At 42.0% G+C, this 17,894-nt stretch overlaps 1 protein-coding gene across 5 annotated transcripts in view; it reads left to right on the top strand.

Annotated features, from left to right (window-relative positions):
* Nucleotides 1–17,894, top strand: part of CHD6 (chromodomain helicase DNA binding protein 6) — a 213,623-nt gene that overhangs the window by 78,499 nt on the left and 117,230 nt on the right. For 4 of the 5 annotated variants that reach the window (XM_053573515.1, XM_053573513.1, XM_053573512.1 and 1 more), the window contains one exon: nucleotides 7,376–7,893. In XM_053573515.1, coding sequence (XP_053429490.1) covers nucleotides 7,376–7,893 — 518 coding nt within the window. Of the gene's footprint in view, nucleotides 1–5,196; nucleotides 5,266–7,375; nucleotides 7,894–17,894 lie in introns of those variants that run through there. The other variant, XM_053573516.1, reaches the window with a different exon arrangement.

The following is a 17,894-nucleotide window of genomic DNA, read 5'->3' as shown; positions in this document are numbered from 1 at the left end:
CCCTCAGCCACAGGCGCCGCCCAATATAGCATTTCTAAAAAACAAAAATGGGGCTGAGGGCTCTGTGCCTATAGTTCAGTAGTTAGGGTGCCGGCAGCATACACCAGGGCTGGCAGGTTCAAACCCAGCCCAGCCGTGCTAAAACAGCAATGGCAACAACAACAAAAACCAAAAATAATGGGGCATTGGGGTGGGTACCTGTAGTCCCAGCTACTTGGGAGTCTGAGGCAAGAGAATTGCTTAAGTCCCAAGAGTTTGAGGTTGCTATGAGCTATGATTCCATGGCAATCTACTGAGGGTGACATAATGAGACTCTGTTCCCCCACACTCCCAAAAAAATAAATGGGCTGGGCATGGTGGCACAAGCCTGGGAGGTTAAGGTGGGAGGATTGCTCGAGGCCAGGAGTAGGAGATCAAAATATAGAAAGTTAAACAGGTGTGGTATGTGTCTGTAGTCTGAACTACTTGAGAGGCTGAAGCAGGAGGATTGCTTGAACCCAGGAGTTTGAGGTTGCGTTTTTCAACCTTTTTTATCTCACAGCACATTCAGACCTATAGTTCAACTTCCACAGCACACTTAAATTATATTGATCAAAAAAAAGAGTAAAGAAAAAAAAAAGAACATACTGCGTTTTGAACTTCTTTTGAAAGTAATTTAATTAATGTTCTTTAAAAATTTTCAGGGCATACCTAAGGTGGCTACGAAGTCTCTCGGAGCATGTTGGTGTGCCGTGGCACACCGGCTGAAAATCACTGGTTTAGAGCGGCAGGCACGAGTCGCAGGGAGTCGCCTTGTGACTGAGAGGTGGTTTCGGTGGCAGATCTGGGCAGTTAGCACAAGGCGAGTCGAGTAGGGTGTCTCTGGCTGTCCCATAGGGAGGTGGTCAGCAGGAAGCTGTTGTACAGGCAGATATTTGGATTGACCACCTTGAGGAATGGGGAGGAGAGAGAACTAGAAACTGCTAAGGATGAAGGAGTCCTGCTTCTGATACTCAAATATATTCAGAATGGATGCTGAGGCAATGTGAAATGACAAGGAATCACTACTGTTGCTACCTTCTCCTACAAAAAAGCCTTTTAGTAGTTGATGCTGCTGTCAGCAGTGTGTAAGAAAAAAATTGATTAAGAAAAAAATCAAGATAACTGTTTGTATACCTTAAGACCTACCCTTTGAAGTTGTGCAGTGTAGTGGTGTTCTATTATTTTTTTTGTTTGTTTTTTTTGGCTGGGGCAGGGTTTGAACCCGCCACCTCCGGCATATGGGACCAGCGCCCTACTCCTTGAGCCACAGGCGCTGCCCGAAGTGGTGTTTTAAAGATATATTCATAGGCTTGTGTAAATACCACCACTGTCTAATTACAGAACATTTCATCACTCCCAAAAGAAATGTTATACCCATTAGCAGACACTTCCTATTCCCTCTTTCACCACCCCTGGCAGCCACTAACTTACTCTCTGTCTTCTTGGCTTGCTTTCTCAGAGCGTTTCTGCACATCGAGTTGTACAAGATGTGGCCTTTTGTGTAACATATACCAGTACTTCTCTCCTTTTTTTTAAGACTGAGTCTCAAGCTGTCACCCTGGGGTAGTGCCATGGCATCGTAGCTCACAGCAGTCTCCGACTTGGGCTCAAGCAATCCTCATGCCTCCGTTTTTCTATTTTTAGTAGAGATGGAGTCTCGCTTTTGCTCAGGCTGTCTCGAAACTGTGAAGTCAAGCAGTCCACCGCCTTGGCCTCCCAGGGGGCTGGGATTACAGGCATGAGCCACCTGCCCCTCACTTCTTTATGTGGCTGAATAGTATTCCACATGTGGGCATACCACTTTTGTTTATTTGTTCATCTGTTTATGGGCATTTTACATTCCCAGGAACAATAAATGTATGAAGATTCCAGTTTCTCTATATCTTTGGCAGAACTTTCATTGTTTCTTTTTCATTAAGTGAGTGTGAAATGGTCTCGAATTTGGTTGTCTTTTGATTGTTATTCAGTTATACATATTCCAGATACTCGTATATATCAGACATCTGATCTACAAACGTTTTCTCCCTTTCTGGGGATTTTCTTTATATAGTCATTCCTCAGTTTCCATGAGGGATCAATTCCAGGACCTTCCATGGATACCAAAATCCAAGAATCCTCAAGTCTCTTATTTAAAATGGCACAGTATTTGCATATAACCTACACAATCCTCCTAATACTTCAGACCATTTTTAGATTACTTATCTAATACAGTGTAAATGCTATGTAAGTAGTTGTTATACTGTGTTGTTTTTTAAGTTTGTATTATTTTTGTTTTCAAGTTTTTTGTTTTGTTTTTTGAGACAGAGTCTCACTATGTCGCCCTGGGTAGAGTGCTGTGGCGTCACAGCTCATAGCAACTTCCAACTCTTGGACTTAAGCGATTCTCCTGCCTCAACCTCCCAAGTAGCTGGGACTACAGGTGCCCGCCAAAACACCTGGCTATTTTTTGGTTGCAATTATTGTTGTTTAGCTGGCCCAAGCTGGGTTCGAACCCACCAGCCTCGGTTTATGTGGCTGGTTCTGTAACCCCTGTGCTACGAGCGCCAAGCCTTGTTTTCAAATATTTTTGATCTGAATTTGGTTTAGTCTGCAGACTAAAAACCCACGGATATAAGGGGGCCTACTGTACTCTATTTTAAAGTATAGAAGTTACTAATCCTGATGACTGTATTGGAGTTTGAGGTGAAAAAACATATAAACTTCATAATTACTTTATTTCACATAAAGTGTGTATACTTTCTAGGAAAAATTGGGGGAATATAAGTGTATTATTACTTTATAATTTTTCTTTGAAAGAAATTGGGGGGGGGGATGTCATCTCACTTTGGGACTATTTTCCCTTTCCACCTTTAAATCTCTTGAGTATACCTGTTTGCCATGCCAATGTTTGAAGAAACTTTTAATTGATCAGTAAATACTGTTTCCTTGAGTGAGAATGAAAATCTCTCTCCACTCCTCAGGAAGTTGGATAGAGAATGCTGCTAGCTTGGAAGCAGCTTCCGTGTCATTGTCAGGGTCAGGTGTCCACCTACACATTCCTTACAGAGAGCTGTGTTATGTTTCTAGGCCAGGCATCCTCAAACTGCGGCCCGCGGGCCACATGAGGCAGTGTGATTGTATTTGTTCCTGTTTTGATTTTTTACTTCAAAATCAGATATGTGCAGTGTGCATGGGAATTTGTTCATAGTTGTTTTTTTTTTTTAAACTATAGTCCGGCCCTCCAACGGTCTGAGGGGCAGTGAATTGGCCGTCTGTTTAAAAAGTTTGAAGACGCCTGTTCTAGACCAAAAAAAGTAGAGAGTGACATAGGCTGGTTAAACTTTTTTCAATCTGATGTACTGAAATTTAATGGTTTCTTCTGCCTAAGCTTAATAAGGAAATATAATGTGCTAATTATAATATGCTAATATAATGTGACATTATATTTCCAGGCCTTCCTATTGAAAATGTTTGGGAAAAAAGCTTATTAAGGTTATAACTGATGAAGAAGATTCTGTAACAAATAGAGTAGGTATTCTGCATAATTTTCTTATTTAGAATCTGTTTTGACTTTCAAGTACTTGAGAAGAAAGCCCAGGTTTGTCCTTGGATTTCTAGCAACCATTGCCTTGGGCTATCATCTTTCTATTAGTTTGCAAACCCTTTCCAACTGACCTTAACCCAGTTTGTCTGGATTCAGATCTTTACGTGTGCTTTCCAGGACTATTGTAGCTCGATGAGTTTTGAATCAAAGAAATGGGTTTTATTACTTTTGATGCAGTTTTATGAGCTAGCATTGTTGCATGCTTTATCAGTGGGCCCTTCTCCATTTCATCTTTATGATTTTCATTTATTTATTTATTTTTTATTAAATCACAGCTGTGTACATTAATGCACTCATGGGGCACCATACACTGGTTTTATAGACCATTTGACACATTTTCATCACACTGGTTAACATTGCCTTCCTGGCATTTTCTTAGTTATTGTGTTAAGACATTTATATTCTACGTTTACTAAGTTTCACATGTACCCTTGTAAGATGTACCACAGGTGTAATGCTTTTCATTTATTTAAGTTATTGATGTTAATGTAAAATATTATTGGCACCTGTGGTCCATTATATCAGATCTGTTCTTTTGAGGCTATTTTCAAAGTGATGTTTAATATCTTTCTTGGTTGAAGCTGAAACAGAGACTTTATTTAGGCTCTTCCTCCCTCACCCCTACCTTAAGATACATGAAAAAAATACTTTGTATCTTCTTATTTTGTGTGTGTGGGGGGGTGGGGGGGCAAAAATCCTACTCTGTTGTCCCAGCTAGAGTACAGTGGACTAATGCATAGCTCACTACAACCTCCTGGGCTCAGGCGATCCTCTGCCTCAGCCTCCCAAGGAGCTGGGGCTACAGGTACATTCCACCAGGCCCAATATATTTTTAGATTTAGAGATGAGGTCCTGGCCTCAAGTAGTCCTCCCAAAGTGCCACGATTACAGGCATAAGCTACTGTTCCCGGCTGTCCAAGCTCCCAACAAGGTGCTTTAAAAATAAAAACATTTCTGGTGGATTATTGACTTTTGCAATTATAATTTTATATGTTTTTATTACTAGTGTTTGTCTTTGGGGATGCTTTCCTCTTTTCAATATTGCTGTATTTCTCGAGTTCCCCTTGTCTCTTTAGTATGTCCCAACCTTACTGCTGTCTAGGAATATAACCTTGGCATTTTGCTTCATTTCTCTGAGCTAATTATTTTATGTGTAAGATGAGGGGGCACAGTAGACATCTGTGATTCCTGGGACTTCATATAGGTATGTTTAATTTTGTAAAGAACTGCATGACCTTTTCCCACTCCTTTTCCCTGCTCCATCACATTTAACGTTTCTCACCAAGTGTCCTTTTGTTGGTCTGGTGGCCTTCCCTAGGAGTGATAGGGTGCTCAGTGAATGAGGGTTGGCTTCGAGTAGTTGGAGAGTTCAAATCCAAGCACCTGCACTTGGTAACTGGTGACTTCATTACTCTTCCATTTCACTGTATACAAGATGGACCTCTTTATGGTGACCTGGTGGGAATGTTACATGAAACGTGCCTCCATAATGCCTTGTGTGTGTTCAGTAAATATTAGCTGCTTCTGTCGCATTGCCTAATGACTGAGCAACCCCTACTGTCACCTGCCTCCAGCTTCTTTGGAGAGCTTATCCTTCAGAAAAGAGACCTGGACATGAGGTTGAAGAGAGATCTCGCTCAGACCTACAGAGAACTGCCCTGGTACAACTGTGTCTTTTATGTGTTTACCTTTGAAAACTTCTTTAGTAAGCAGACCTGTGTGTCTTGCTTTTTTAGTCCATCCACCCTTCCATGCTAAGCAGAATCTTACTATCCGGTTGATGGCCAAGTGTTCTTGCACAGAATTCGATAATATTCCAAAGTTGGCTACATAGCTCACAGGATCTGAGTTTTAACTGGTTACCTGTTCACCTGTCTCCCCACTGCTGGGTTTCTTCTTGCCTTGTAGTAATTTATGACATAAAATTTATCACCGTAACCATTTTCTTGTATTGTTTTAAATTTCTTTTATGTCTACTTAGCTCCTCCTCTTCGTAAGCCATCTTCAGTACACGGTTGGTAATGAGGTGGTCAAACCAAATTGTTTTTCTATTTTTTTTTTTTCAGTAGTGAATCCTGCCAGAATCACCAATTCCCTTTGGATTTAGGCTTGTTTATGAGGCCAGACTGTATTTTATGATAAAGATCCAAAAAAATACTTCTCTTCTCTCATCTTTCTCTCCTGGTATTCTCAGTGCTGTGTTTAGTAGCATCAGGCAGGGCAGAGAACTGGAAGAAACAGAAGGGGAAACACGCCGCTCAGTTGTGTAGTCTCCATTGCTCCTGGGTGGGCGAGGAAGTGAGCATAGATCGGTAACTGGCACCAAACTGGAGGGAAACCAGACCCCCTGGGCAGGTGCCTGTGCCCTTTACACATGCCAGACCCTCGTCAGGAGAAAAGGCACCTCCCAAATTTGGTGCTGTTTCTAAGGTATTATCCAGAGATGACGGTAACCATCTTCCTGGAAATGCTGCTTGTCCCTCTCAGCCTCTTCTTATCTCTGTTCTCTGAAACAAACACCCACACTATTGCCTGATTTTTATCAACCTTAGCTTGGTTATGGAATGATAAATACTTTTTTGTGACACCAGACCTGAAAGAGTGAGATTTAACTTCTACTTCCAAAGGAATGCTTCCTTAAAAGGGGTCGCCTGGAAAAGCTGTGCTTTCATTTGACAATACTCAAAAACAGCTTTGAAACTGCCTTTTTAGTGCTGCCTTCAGCAGCCATGATACATCCTTTCTAGTGGCATCTGTCACAGTAAAGCTTCATCTTAGATGTGTATAGGTAGTTCGTGTTTTTGCAAATGGCCAAAGGCTATCTGGTGCTCAATCTGGTAACTAAGTTAGATGGTCATATAGGACATCACCCTTTTTATTTATTTATTTTTTTGAGGCTTTGTAAAGTCTTTATTTAGAAAAATAAAAATATACATCCTCCCTTTGAAAAGTGGATTAAGAGAAACTGCTACAAATATAATATGCAAAATGGGATTAAAATTTTTTTAGGTTAAATATTGTTTGTTTTTTTGGCTGATAATTTTTTTTTTTTACTTTTTTTTATTATTAAATCATAGCTGTGTACATTAATGTGATCATGGGGCACCATACCCTGGTTTTATAGACCGTTTAACATATTTTCATCACACCGATTAACATAGCCTTCCTGGCATTTTCTTAGTTATTGTGCTAAGACATTTACATTACATCACCCTTTTTAGTTATGATTTTTTAGTTGAATGATCGTGATTTTTGTTGAGAATTACCCAAGCTAAATGTTGATGCTGCTTGGTAACAGGTGCAAACAGAGACTTGGGGAGGTAAAGCAGCACTGAATTTGACCCTGCGTCCTTATCACCCAGTGATAGCACTTAATTCATGACTGAGGTCCCAGAACACACGTGAACAACTTTTGTGTATTACTACAATAATACATGTGCCTAGGATTGTGTGTCTGACAGTAGCATCTAAAGGTATTTTGTAGGAGACTATAGTAGTTTCCTGATTTAGATGTGAAGCTTAAAAGGTGTTTCAGATTTCTCTATATAATGTGGAAATTCTTCACATTTTTGTGTGCTATTTTTTTAATGCAGTATGCTAATAAGACTTCGGTATAGCTTCGTAAGGGCAAACCCCTGACCTCACAGTTAGAATAAACATACAGGAGTAAATATTTGCTGAACAAATCTATGTGTTCGAACTGAATGATACTCTTTGTATGAAGAAATGTGCATTGGAAGGGTAATACACTTGTTTCTCTTTCCTTTACAGTTGTCCAATTTAAAAGTTCTGAATCACTCCCCAATGTCTGATGCCTCTGTCAATTTTGACTACAAATCCCCATCACCATTTGACTGCAGCACTGATCAGGAAGAGAAAATTGAAGATGTTGCCAGTCACTGTCTGTCCCAGAAGGACCTGTACACTACTGAGGAGGACGCTGCCACCCTGTTTCCTAGGAAAATGACGTCCCATAATGGGATGGAGGACAGTGGAGGAGGAGGCACTGGAGTGAAAAAGAAACGGAAGAAAAAGGAGCTAGGAGAGCAGGAGGCCGCAAAGGGAGGCAAGGACAGAGAGCCGAAGCCAAAGAGGAGGCGAGAACCGAAAGAGCCAAAGGAGCCCAGGAAGGCCAAGGAGCAGAGGAAGGCCAGGGAGCCCAAGGAGCTGAAGCAGAAGGACGGAGCAAAGAAGGCGCGGAAGCCCCGGGAGGCCTCGGGCACCAGGGAGGCCAAAGACAAGAGGAGCTGTGCTGACCCTACAGCCAGGACAAAGTCCAAGAAGGGCAGGTGCGTTCCTTTCTGCCTGCTCTGAGCGCTCGCCTCAGCCTATGCAGAACCATTTGCCTTGGGCATTAGCCCAAGCCCCTGGACATCACCTTACCGCCCTCCTGTGGTTCTCAGCTTCATGCCTCATTTATGGGGTGGGGAGCAGGGATAACCACTTGGTTCTAATGCAAGTGGCTGTCCTTGGAAGTTGCTGTTTCCTAATTGCATTCCTAGAGTCGTGGTCTTTCAAAAGCAACATTTGTGGTTTGGGGATACTCCCAGAATTAATTTCCCACTCCATTTAGACCCAGCCATCCTTTTGGCCTATATTCTTATTATTTAGCATTCTTTAGTTAGGGTTGGTTTCCTGCTTTGTATACGTATATATGCCCTTTACATCCCACGTTTTTGTGCTCTTCATGTTCGTATTAGTTTTCAGCCAGAAGCAAACCATTTTTTAACTCTTGATGAGAGAAAGATAACTTTAATACAGACCATGCAATTTTTGCCATTCCTTTCGGACTAAGAACTAAAATGCTAACACGCTTAGGGCATAAGGGAAGGGACTTCCCAGGTCTGATACAGTGAGGGCAGCAGTTTTTAGAACAGCAGCAGTGAGAGTGACAGAGGAGCAGCTATGAGGAGGATGCAGTTATGGGTGTCAGTGGTGCAGGCAGCCTGGGAGCCGTGGGTGTGTACAGAGTTCCAGGCAGACGAGGACTGACTCGTTTCCCCTAGGCTTCAAGCTCTTGAGTGCAGGACTATTCCTGGTCTTTTTGTCTAGTTCTGTGTCTGGCACAATGCCTGGCACCTTGACAGTGCTCAGGAAATGTTGAGGCCATTGTGACTTGTAGAGAATCAGAGAGCACAGATAGAGATTCATTGCAGAGGGGGTGATACTACGTTCCTGGCTATCAATCTTATTAGGACAGCAAATGTAATCTTTTATGCAGGGAATTTAGTATCTGTCATCTATACCCAAATGTAATGATTTTCATTTTGTGTCTGATGTCTTTGTGCAGAATATTAAATTTAAATTTTTGGAGAAAATACTAGATATATGACTTCTATCTTAATAGATTCACATTTTTAAAATCTTAAGTGCAGAGGGAAGATACTTTTATCTGTATTGTGTATATATGAGACCATAAAAATGCAGAAATTGATGTGAATGCTAACAGAACATAAAGTAATGAGGCATCAGACCTGTGTTGGGCCATGCTCAAAGGAGGTAAATGTTGAAGAGAGAAAATTTTGTAGCACTGAAAGTGTGTGCTACAACTTGGAGCTTGCTAAATGGTTCAGTTCTTTATTAGGAATGTTTGTTGGAACAAGATGGGTCCCTAATCCTAATCCAAGTTAACATTTTTCTTCTTGATGTTCACTCCCTTCTGCCCTCTCCACAATTCTGCAGGGAATTTCTTTTATCTGTTAGAGGCTTGGATGGGATTCTAGGACAGTACAGGCAGGCCAGGGATTATAAAAGAGGTCCCATAGGTTTGTTTTTAAGTTGAATTTGTATGTAAGTTGGAACAGATACATTTATCTGTTACCTGTAAGAGCTCGTGAGAGTTACACATCAGTTAGATGTTTGTAACTCAGGGACTTACTGTTTTACTGTAACAGCCTCTGTTTGTAAGTGCAAGTTGTAGTAAGTTGGATGTCTGTAACTCAGGGACTGCCTGTGGTTTATAAAGAATGCCATAAAATAACCTTATAGAAGATAGTTAGGCAAAAAGCAGAATTCTGGCAAATGAAACAGGATTTGTTTCTCAGTGAGTGCAGCGAGCATCCCCGATCGTGTGAGCGTGTGGTAGCAAAGCAGCTCTGGCTTCTGCCAGCAATTTTCATCTCCAGGTTACTTTGGAGAAGCTGGTACATTTCCTTGGGTTAATAGCTTATGTGAAAGAGGAGCATCAGGCATGATCTAGTGGGGTGACTTTTTAGTTACTACAGAGAATAGTGAGGAATGGGGAGAGTGTTTGAGATTTAGGGTGATTAGAGGGAGAGTTTCTAATTTAATAAGCAGTCTGTTTTGCATAGAGGGCCGTAGAAAGCCTTGGGTATCTGGGTTCACTAAGCATCAGTTTTGTCAGTGTCTCCTTCTTTAAGGAATTCACATCTACATTGTGTTAGGTATGAAACCAAGTGATGTGTATAACAAATGTTGCTATAAGTTCCATTTGGGGGGATAAGGAGGTATTTCACAAAACAAGGTTGGGTGTCAGATGTGTGCAAAATTGGGATTCTGACTAATGAAAAACTTAGAGGGCTGGGGGCGGTGGCTCACGCCTATAATCCTAGTACTCTGGGAGGCTGAGGCAGGTAGATTGCCCTGAGCTCAAAGGTCTGAGACCAGCCTGAGCAAGAGCAAGACCTCTGTCTCTGAAAATAGCCCAGGATTGTGGCAGGTGCCTGTAGTCCCAGCTACTTGGGAGGCTGAGGCAAGAGAATCACTTGAGCCCAAGAGTTTGCTGTGAGCTATGATGCTACGGCACTCTACCAGGTGTGACAAAGTGAGACTGTCTCAAAAAAAGAAAGAAAAGAAAAATTTACAGGCTTTGTTATATATGTGTAGCAATAATTAGTGGAACTTAATTTTTATCTAATTAGGCTGTATAAAATGTAAGTGATTAGGGGAAGTGCTTGATAGTGTTTTAAGGACTGCTAACTTAAAAGACAAACCTTGAGGTTTAGAAATCCAGGAGACTTTATGAGAGAAGGCTGGTAGATAGGGATGGTCATCTCTTTATGTGGGCTTTCTCAATCTTTATTTTGGGGTTGTATAATACTGATATGCGACATTAGAATTCTTCTGTGTAGCTCAGATAGGGTTTGGGGCTGGTTAGCCTTTGATTTCTTCTCTTTTACACCTTTATACAATGTTGCAGTCTCTTTAATTATTGATACCACTGGTCAGAAGTAGCAGGTTTTTTTGTTTCTTTTTAAGAGATACAGTTGTAATCTGTCACCCAAGCTGGAGTGCAGTGGCTCAGTCATAGCTCACTGCAACCTCAAACTCCTGGGTTCAAGTGATCTTCTCACCTCCATCTCCCAAGTAGCTGGGACTCCAGGTATGTCCCACTACACTTGACTAATACTTTATTTTTTGTATAGATAGGGTGTCACTATGTTGCCCAGGCTGGTCTCCAGCTCCTATCCTCAAATAGTCCTCCCACCCTGACTTCCCACAGTACTGGGATTACAGACATGATCCACTGTGCTCAGCCCAGAAGCAGTTTTAGATATGAAAGGAAAGTAGTTAAGAAAAAAAAAAGTTAGTTATTAAGCCTCAGTGTTTTTTTGTACTCTTTGATTGACTCTTGCACATTGGCTCAAGTACATGTTTTGATTTGAGTAGATATTGATTAGACATTGGATAATACTTGATGGTTATAAATGATCACCGAATGCTCTGATAACTGCAGGAGCTCTACAGCTGATTTAGGGGCTTCCAGCCTTCTCCTCTTCAGGTCCATCTTGCCAGCAGCCACCTGGGTAGTCTTTATGAAGCACTGCTGTTAACTTATTTATGTTAGCAGTTGGTGCTGACAATGGTAAATCTAGTTCCCTTTCCCTCCCTCTCAATTCTAAATAGTCAACACTGATGGATTTCCAATTATCAACTTCACTATTGTAGGCTGAATGAGAGAACTTGCTTTGGCTTGTGGCCAGCATCAGATTTCTGGTTGCTTCCTCCGTTGAGCTTATCCACAGACCGGCAGGCAGTCTTTGAAGTAGAGGAGGGGGTGCTGGGCCCGGCATGCCCCATATCTATCTCCAGTCTCACCAGTTAGGTTTGTCCCTAATCAGAGAAATGAGGTGAGGTTGAAGAAGGGCAGAAAATACATTTCCAGTATTTTTCCTTCCTTGGGAATAAAACATACTTTTCCTCCTGAAAACACAGGGTCAGGGAAATGGGATTCTCTCTAACAATGTATGCTGCTTAGTAGTTTCCAATTTTTTCTGTTGCCTCCAGGACAAGGTCCAGAGTCCTTTCTCTGTCATTAAGAACCTTTGGGGGGTTTTCCCTCTCTGTGCCTTTCCATTTCTGGCAATAGATCTGGCCACCTAAATTCATCCCATTATTCCTTAAAAGTCTTTAACTCATTTCTCTTTGGATTGCTTTTATTGTTTCTCCTAGCCGTTGTGCCCTCTGTCCTCCTCATATCCCAAATCCTTCCCATTCTTTGAGTCTGAGTGCAAGTCAAAGTTCCTCTGCAGAGCTTGCCCAAACCAGGGTGCCTTTGTGACCCCTCGGAACTACCGCGGCACCTACAGCCTCACTTTCCTTTATAAATCATAAATTTTTGACCCAAGAAGGCTAAAAGACCTCTAGTTCAACCCTGGTGTTCTGCCAGCAGATCATCTGTCCTCTCACAGGCGTGTGTTAAAAACTCAGCCCTGGGTCACTGACTGTGGCTTCTGTGTATACATGACTGGTTTTCAAACAAAAGTTAAGTGCCCACAATCAGGACTACTGTGCCTTGTCTGGCTTATGTCCCCTGGGGCCAGTTACCAGGGGGTTTTGTCAGATTCACACATGGTATTTTATAGATATAACTTAATTACATTGCAAGAATAAATGGATAGAGCTCTTCTCTCTGAAAATAAGACCTATATAAAATATAATAACTGATTGTTAAATAACAGTAGGTAGTATGTTCATTTTATAATTAAAGTTTAAAAAGTTAAGTAACTTGTTCAAGGCACGAACTAAAGAGCAGCATTATTAGGACTTGTCTCCAGGTTCACCAGGCTCTAAAACCACTAAAATTTAAAAAATAGTACAAGGACTAATCACTTCTTACTAGGTCCCAACCTGTTCAGAGTCTCACTTTGTTACCCTGGGTAGAATGCCCTAGCATCATAGCTCACTGTGACCTCAAACTCTTGGGCTCAAGCATTCCTCCTACTTCAGCCTCCCGAGGCACCCACTGCCACAACCCCCAGCTATTTTTAGAAATGGGGTCTTGCTCTTGCTCAGGCTGGTTTTGAATTCTTGAGCTTAAACATTCCACTCACCTCTGCCTCCCAGAGTGCTAGGATTACAGGTGTGAGCTGTTACACCTGCCTGGAGGTTGCTTTAGAAAGCTCAGGTATTGAGTTTTGGTATTCATGTTGATGGTGAGGACAGAGCATAAGCTATGGAATTTCCTCACATCAGAATGGTTTATATTCTCTCTTGGAAGGCAAGAAACTCATTGGCATGCTGGCCCAGTGGAGGGCATCTGTCTGGTTCTTAGACTTCATTGTGCCTTAGAAATTACTTGGGCAGGGCGGCGCCTGTGGCTCAGTCGGTAAGGCGCCGGCCCCATATACCGAGGGTGGCAGGTTCAAACCCGGCCCTGGCCAAACTGCAACCAAAAAATAGCCGGGCGTTGTGGCGGGCGCCTGTAGTCCCAGCTACTCGGGAGGCTGAGGCAAGAGAATCGCTTAAACCCAGGAGTTGGAGGTTGCTGTGAGCTGTGTGAGGCCACGGCACTCTACCGAGGGCCATAAAGTGAGACTCTGTCTCTACAAAAAAAAAAAAAAAAAAAGAAATTACTTGAGCAGCTTGTTAGAAGATTCTCTGCTCACATCCCCAAAGGAGAAGATTTATTAGGTCTGCTGTGGAGCCCAGGTATCTGCAGTTCAAAAGTCTCTCAGAATTAGAGTGTAGCTGAGTCCTAGATCATCCTGTGAGAAACATGAGTTCCAGATGAAAGATCATAGAAAAAATGGAGCATATTTTAAGTTTTTCTATTTAACATCTACTAGAAATGAAAAACCAAAAAGAAGAAAAGAAATGGATGGTGTGGTCAGCCCCCCCGGTTCAGCTTTTTATCCCCATTTGTTTGGTTTGTCAACCCAGAGCAGATTTTTCTCCCAGATCCTAATAAGCTTAGTAACCTGGAAGAAAGAGTTTACCTGTTTGTTTTCTTCTGCGGTGATTGCTTCTGGAACGTGTTAAACCCCAGGCCTTCTGATCATGTAACTGTTTGTTCCTGAGTCAGCTCGTACATAACTCTGATGCAGCAAGATTTGTGAGACTCAGCTAGGTGTCCTCCCCGGCACTGACAGCTCGTTCTCACCATGTGAAGTCAGTCCCTGTCTTCATTTACAGCCTCTTTACTGAGGCTGACTTTAGACTCAAAAGATTCCATTGACAGGGTTCTTTCTATTAGGTGACTTGTTTTTACATTCTGACCATTTATTAGACTAAAGAAGACAAATATAAAGATGTGTGCAAGTTCTATGGCTTTATAATGTAGTGAAGAGATCTAAATGACACTGGCTGAGATGCCCCTCTGCAGCTTTGGACTGGTCTTCATTTTCTTCCTTCCTCCCTTCCCTCCCTCCTCTCCCTCCCTCCCATCCTCCCTTCCTCCCTCCCTCCTTCCCTCTCTTCCTCCTTTCCTCTCTTCCTCCTTCCCTCCTTCCCTCCCTTCCTTCCTTCCTTCCCTCCTTCCCTCCCTCTCCCTCCTTCTGGGTGTGCTTACTCTCTAGTCCCCAGTGGTTAAGTTGTGTCTGGTGGCTTTACCAAATCTGTAAGGAAAAAGTTACTAATAATACTTGATAAATGCCTGCTCATTATTTATCCACTATTATTTTAGTGCCTCCTGTATGTCTTGCTTTGTTCATATTTTTATTGGGAATGAAATAATAAAGTGCAGAAGGTGTCATGGAAGGATCATCTCTGAGCCCTGTCACAAGTAAGAGAAACTACTTTGCAGGTATTCAAGAAATAGGCAAAAATATAAACAAATGAAGAACCCAGTTGAACCTGATATGACTGCTTATAGAGTAGCTGAAAAGATTTAGAAGATAAAAAGAGTGCCTCAATTCTGGTGTGGGAAGTCCCTTGGTAGAGATGAGTATTGAGCCAGGTATTGAAGGAATTACATGTAATAGATGAGAAAAGACTTAAAGCAAAATGAAGAAAAAACATTTAAACAGATGTTCTTGGTGGGGTGGGGACGGACTTCCAGTTTTAAGATAGTAGACCCAGCATTTTATTTTCCCTTCTTCAAATCCTATTGAAATAACGGGAAGAGCAGAGGGGCATACATTCTTCAAAGGTGTTACTGAATTGTACTGGTGGATAAATGGTATGGAGGATATCCCTGCTCAGAGCACTTGCAGCAGAGGTGGAAATCTTCCTCCTCACAATGAAGCTGGCAGCTCTGGAGGAGTGATTGGAAGCAGGCCAGAAAGGGAGGTGGCTGATGAAGGGACTGTCTGCAGAGTTGTTGTGTGGTTTGTCAGCTCCAGGCCGATGTCAGGCAACGGGGTAGCAGAAGGCGGCCTCACCAGCCATTTGTAGTATCAACCTAGTTCATTTTTATAAGAACAATCTACCAAAGAACACAAGACCTAGAGGAAAACAAGCAGCATATAGCAGGAAAAAGAAGCATGAACAGAATGACTGTCCTCAGAAGAAACAGTTCAAGGAAAATAACTGGTATAGATTTTAAGATAGCATCCTCAGATTCAAGAGAATATTTGTCTGCAAAACAAGAATGGCTTATGAAAAAAGTGCAATCAGAAAACAGAATTAAAGAAAATTTAAGACCTGATTGCCTAAATAAAATAGTTCAACAAAAATACCAAGCAGGGAGGGTGGTGTCTGTGGCTCAAAGGAGTAGGGCGCTGGCCCCATATGCCAGAGGTGGGGGGTGTTCAAACCCAGCCCCGGCCAAAAACTGCCAAAAAAAGAAAAAAAAAACAAAAAAACAAGCAGGAACAAGAATAGGGAAAGGATATAAGATCTAAATTCATCAATTTTCATATCAAGATATCAGTAGCCATTGTTTAATGTTAATAAATAATGACCCGTAGACATGGACATATATATTTATAGTTAGGGAGGTGTCGGTCAAAAATGGTTTGTTTTTTTTCTTCTTCTCTGAAAAGTGAGATTTGGGATACATTTAAGGATAGCTCAATGTAGAAAAAAATGGAGCCTACTTTACATTCAAAATCTTCTGCACTTTTTAATTTTCTTTTGCTTGTATTACTTTAGTAAGATTACTTGATAAAACTCTGATTGCTTACGAGGACGTAATCTTTTTGTTTCATTTTTTTACTAGGATAGTATCACAAACTGGTTGTTAATCTCTTTGGTGGTGCTTGGTTAAATACTGCTAAAGGTGCTTAGTTGACCCAGTAAAAAGGGACTGAGGGACAGGTTAGTTTTAGTTCACATTTGTCTGCAGGGGACTACAACTGCACCAAAAGAATTGATTTCTTGTGTGTTTTTCATTTAATCAGTATCTTTAAAATCTTTACCAACTCAGTTCTGTATATAAGCTAAACTAATGTAAGTGTTATGCAAAGGTTGAATTAAGCATTCAGATGAGCTTTACAACCTTTTTTTTTTTTTTTTGTAGAGACAGAGTCTCACTTTATGGCCCTCGGTAAAGTGCCATGGCATCACTGCTCACAGCAACCTCCAACTCCTGGGCTTAAGCAATTCTCTCACCTCAGCCTCCCGAGTAGCTGGGACTACAGGCGCCCGGCTATTTTTTGGTTGCAGTTCAGCCGGGGCTGGGTTTGAACCCACCACCCTCGGTATATGGGGCCGGTGCCTTACCGATTGAGCCACAGGCGCCGCCCACAGATGAGCTTTTTCAGGGTACTGTGTTTTCAGTATTGTACTCCCAGGAAGAGGATCAAGCCTGTCGGAAAGTCTGAAGGGCTGTTCCTAGAATGGAGTAGAGTGGGGTCTTCCTGGGCTGGACCCTCAGACTGTGGAGGCCGTAGTTGAGATCATGAGCTTCTCCAGTGGCTGGGGTAGTGCTTCATTCTTTCCTGTAAGGCTTTGAAGAATGTTTTATAAGGTTTTAATTTTAAAATGGAAAGATGAGTCATTTTGAATAAATGTATTTTGATAGGTAAGATTTCTTAATACCTGGAATCCAGGGGGCTGAATAATGAGAGACTCGGGGCGGTACCATGTTCTGACACTTACATCTTTCTCCTTGCTCTCAGTTTCTAACTCTCGATTTTAGCAAGGAAACCTGGAGGTTGGGAGCGGGAGATAGGGTCGTGAGGAAAGTTTGAGAACATCTGTCTACCTAGTGCTTTGATATTAAAATGTAATTTCCTATTCAGAAAGCCAAAGGTACTCATTTTTCTAATGCAAACTACAGAAAGTAAAGATGCACAGAATTCTAGCATCCTTCACAAGCGCTTTCTGGATGCTAGAATCCTGGCTGTTCTCCCTTCTTTTATTTATTCATTATCTATTTGTCATCAGTACAGATTCCTATTGTTTTCAATGACTTGCAATTCTTTACTGTCCTAAATTTGGTGTTTAAACAATCTCAGTTTTGGGCAAGAGCTCTTGAAGCTGACTCCGGTGTTGTTTTAACACACCACCTTCTTTGTTTTCAGGCCCATTTTCCCTGCTTCAGCCTTGGAATCAGACATTTCTCTGAGGAGCTTTAGTATTAGGCACCAAGACCTCAGGTGAGGTACACACATTGCTAAGGGGGCATCATCTTTGCTCCTAGGCTCTTTCAGTTGTCGAAACTAAGGGAGAAATACATACACACACACACACGCACGCACGCACACACGTACGTGTAGATCTACAAGGGCTGTCTGAAAAGTGTCCGGTCCTGTATGTCTCTCTTTTTCATACTCTGTGGCTGTCTACTTAGTGGACAGCAGTTGTATATACACATGTACTTGTAGGTACAGACATATATTCAGTTACATGCGTGCTCATACACACGTGTTGATGCGTGTTGTGGAACTCCTGAGTTCACACTGATCAAAATCGTTTGATCGTGAACTATCCTGGTATTTGGGCAAGCCAGTCTTCAGCCTGTGGTGTCAAAGGTGGGCGGAGTTGTACTGACCTGGCTGGGGATCTGTGAGGGATGAATGATATTCAAGAGAAAAAAAGCAGGTTAATTTAGCAACCAGGCACTGCTTAGAATGCAGCTGGGTCGCCCCTCTCTGAACAAGGCCATCTGGTTTCCCTGTCTTTCCCCACACTTTCCACTAACTGCCTTGAAGGGAAATGTCATTCA

The sequence above is a fragment of the Nycticebus coucang genome, chromosome 21 (genome assembly GCF_027406575.1).
Source record: "Nycticebus coucang isolate mNycCou1 chromosome 21, mNycCou1.pri, whole genome shotgun sequence".
In the NCBI taxonomy this organism is placed as follows: domain Eukaryota; kingdom Metazoa; phylum Chordata; class Mammalia; order Primates; family Lorisidae; genus Nycticebus; species Nycticebus coucang.
Note: the sequence above shows the minus strand (reverse complement) of the source record. Positions and strands in the feature narration are given on the sequence as shown.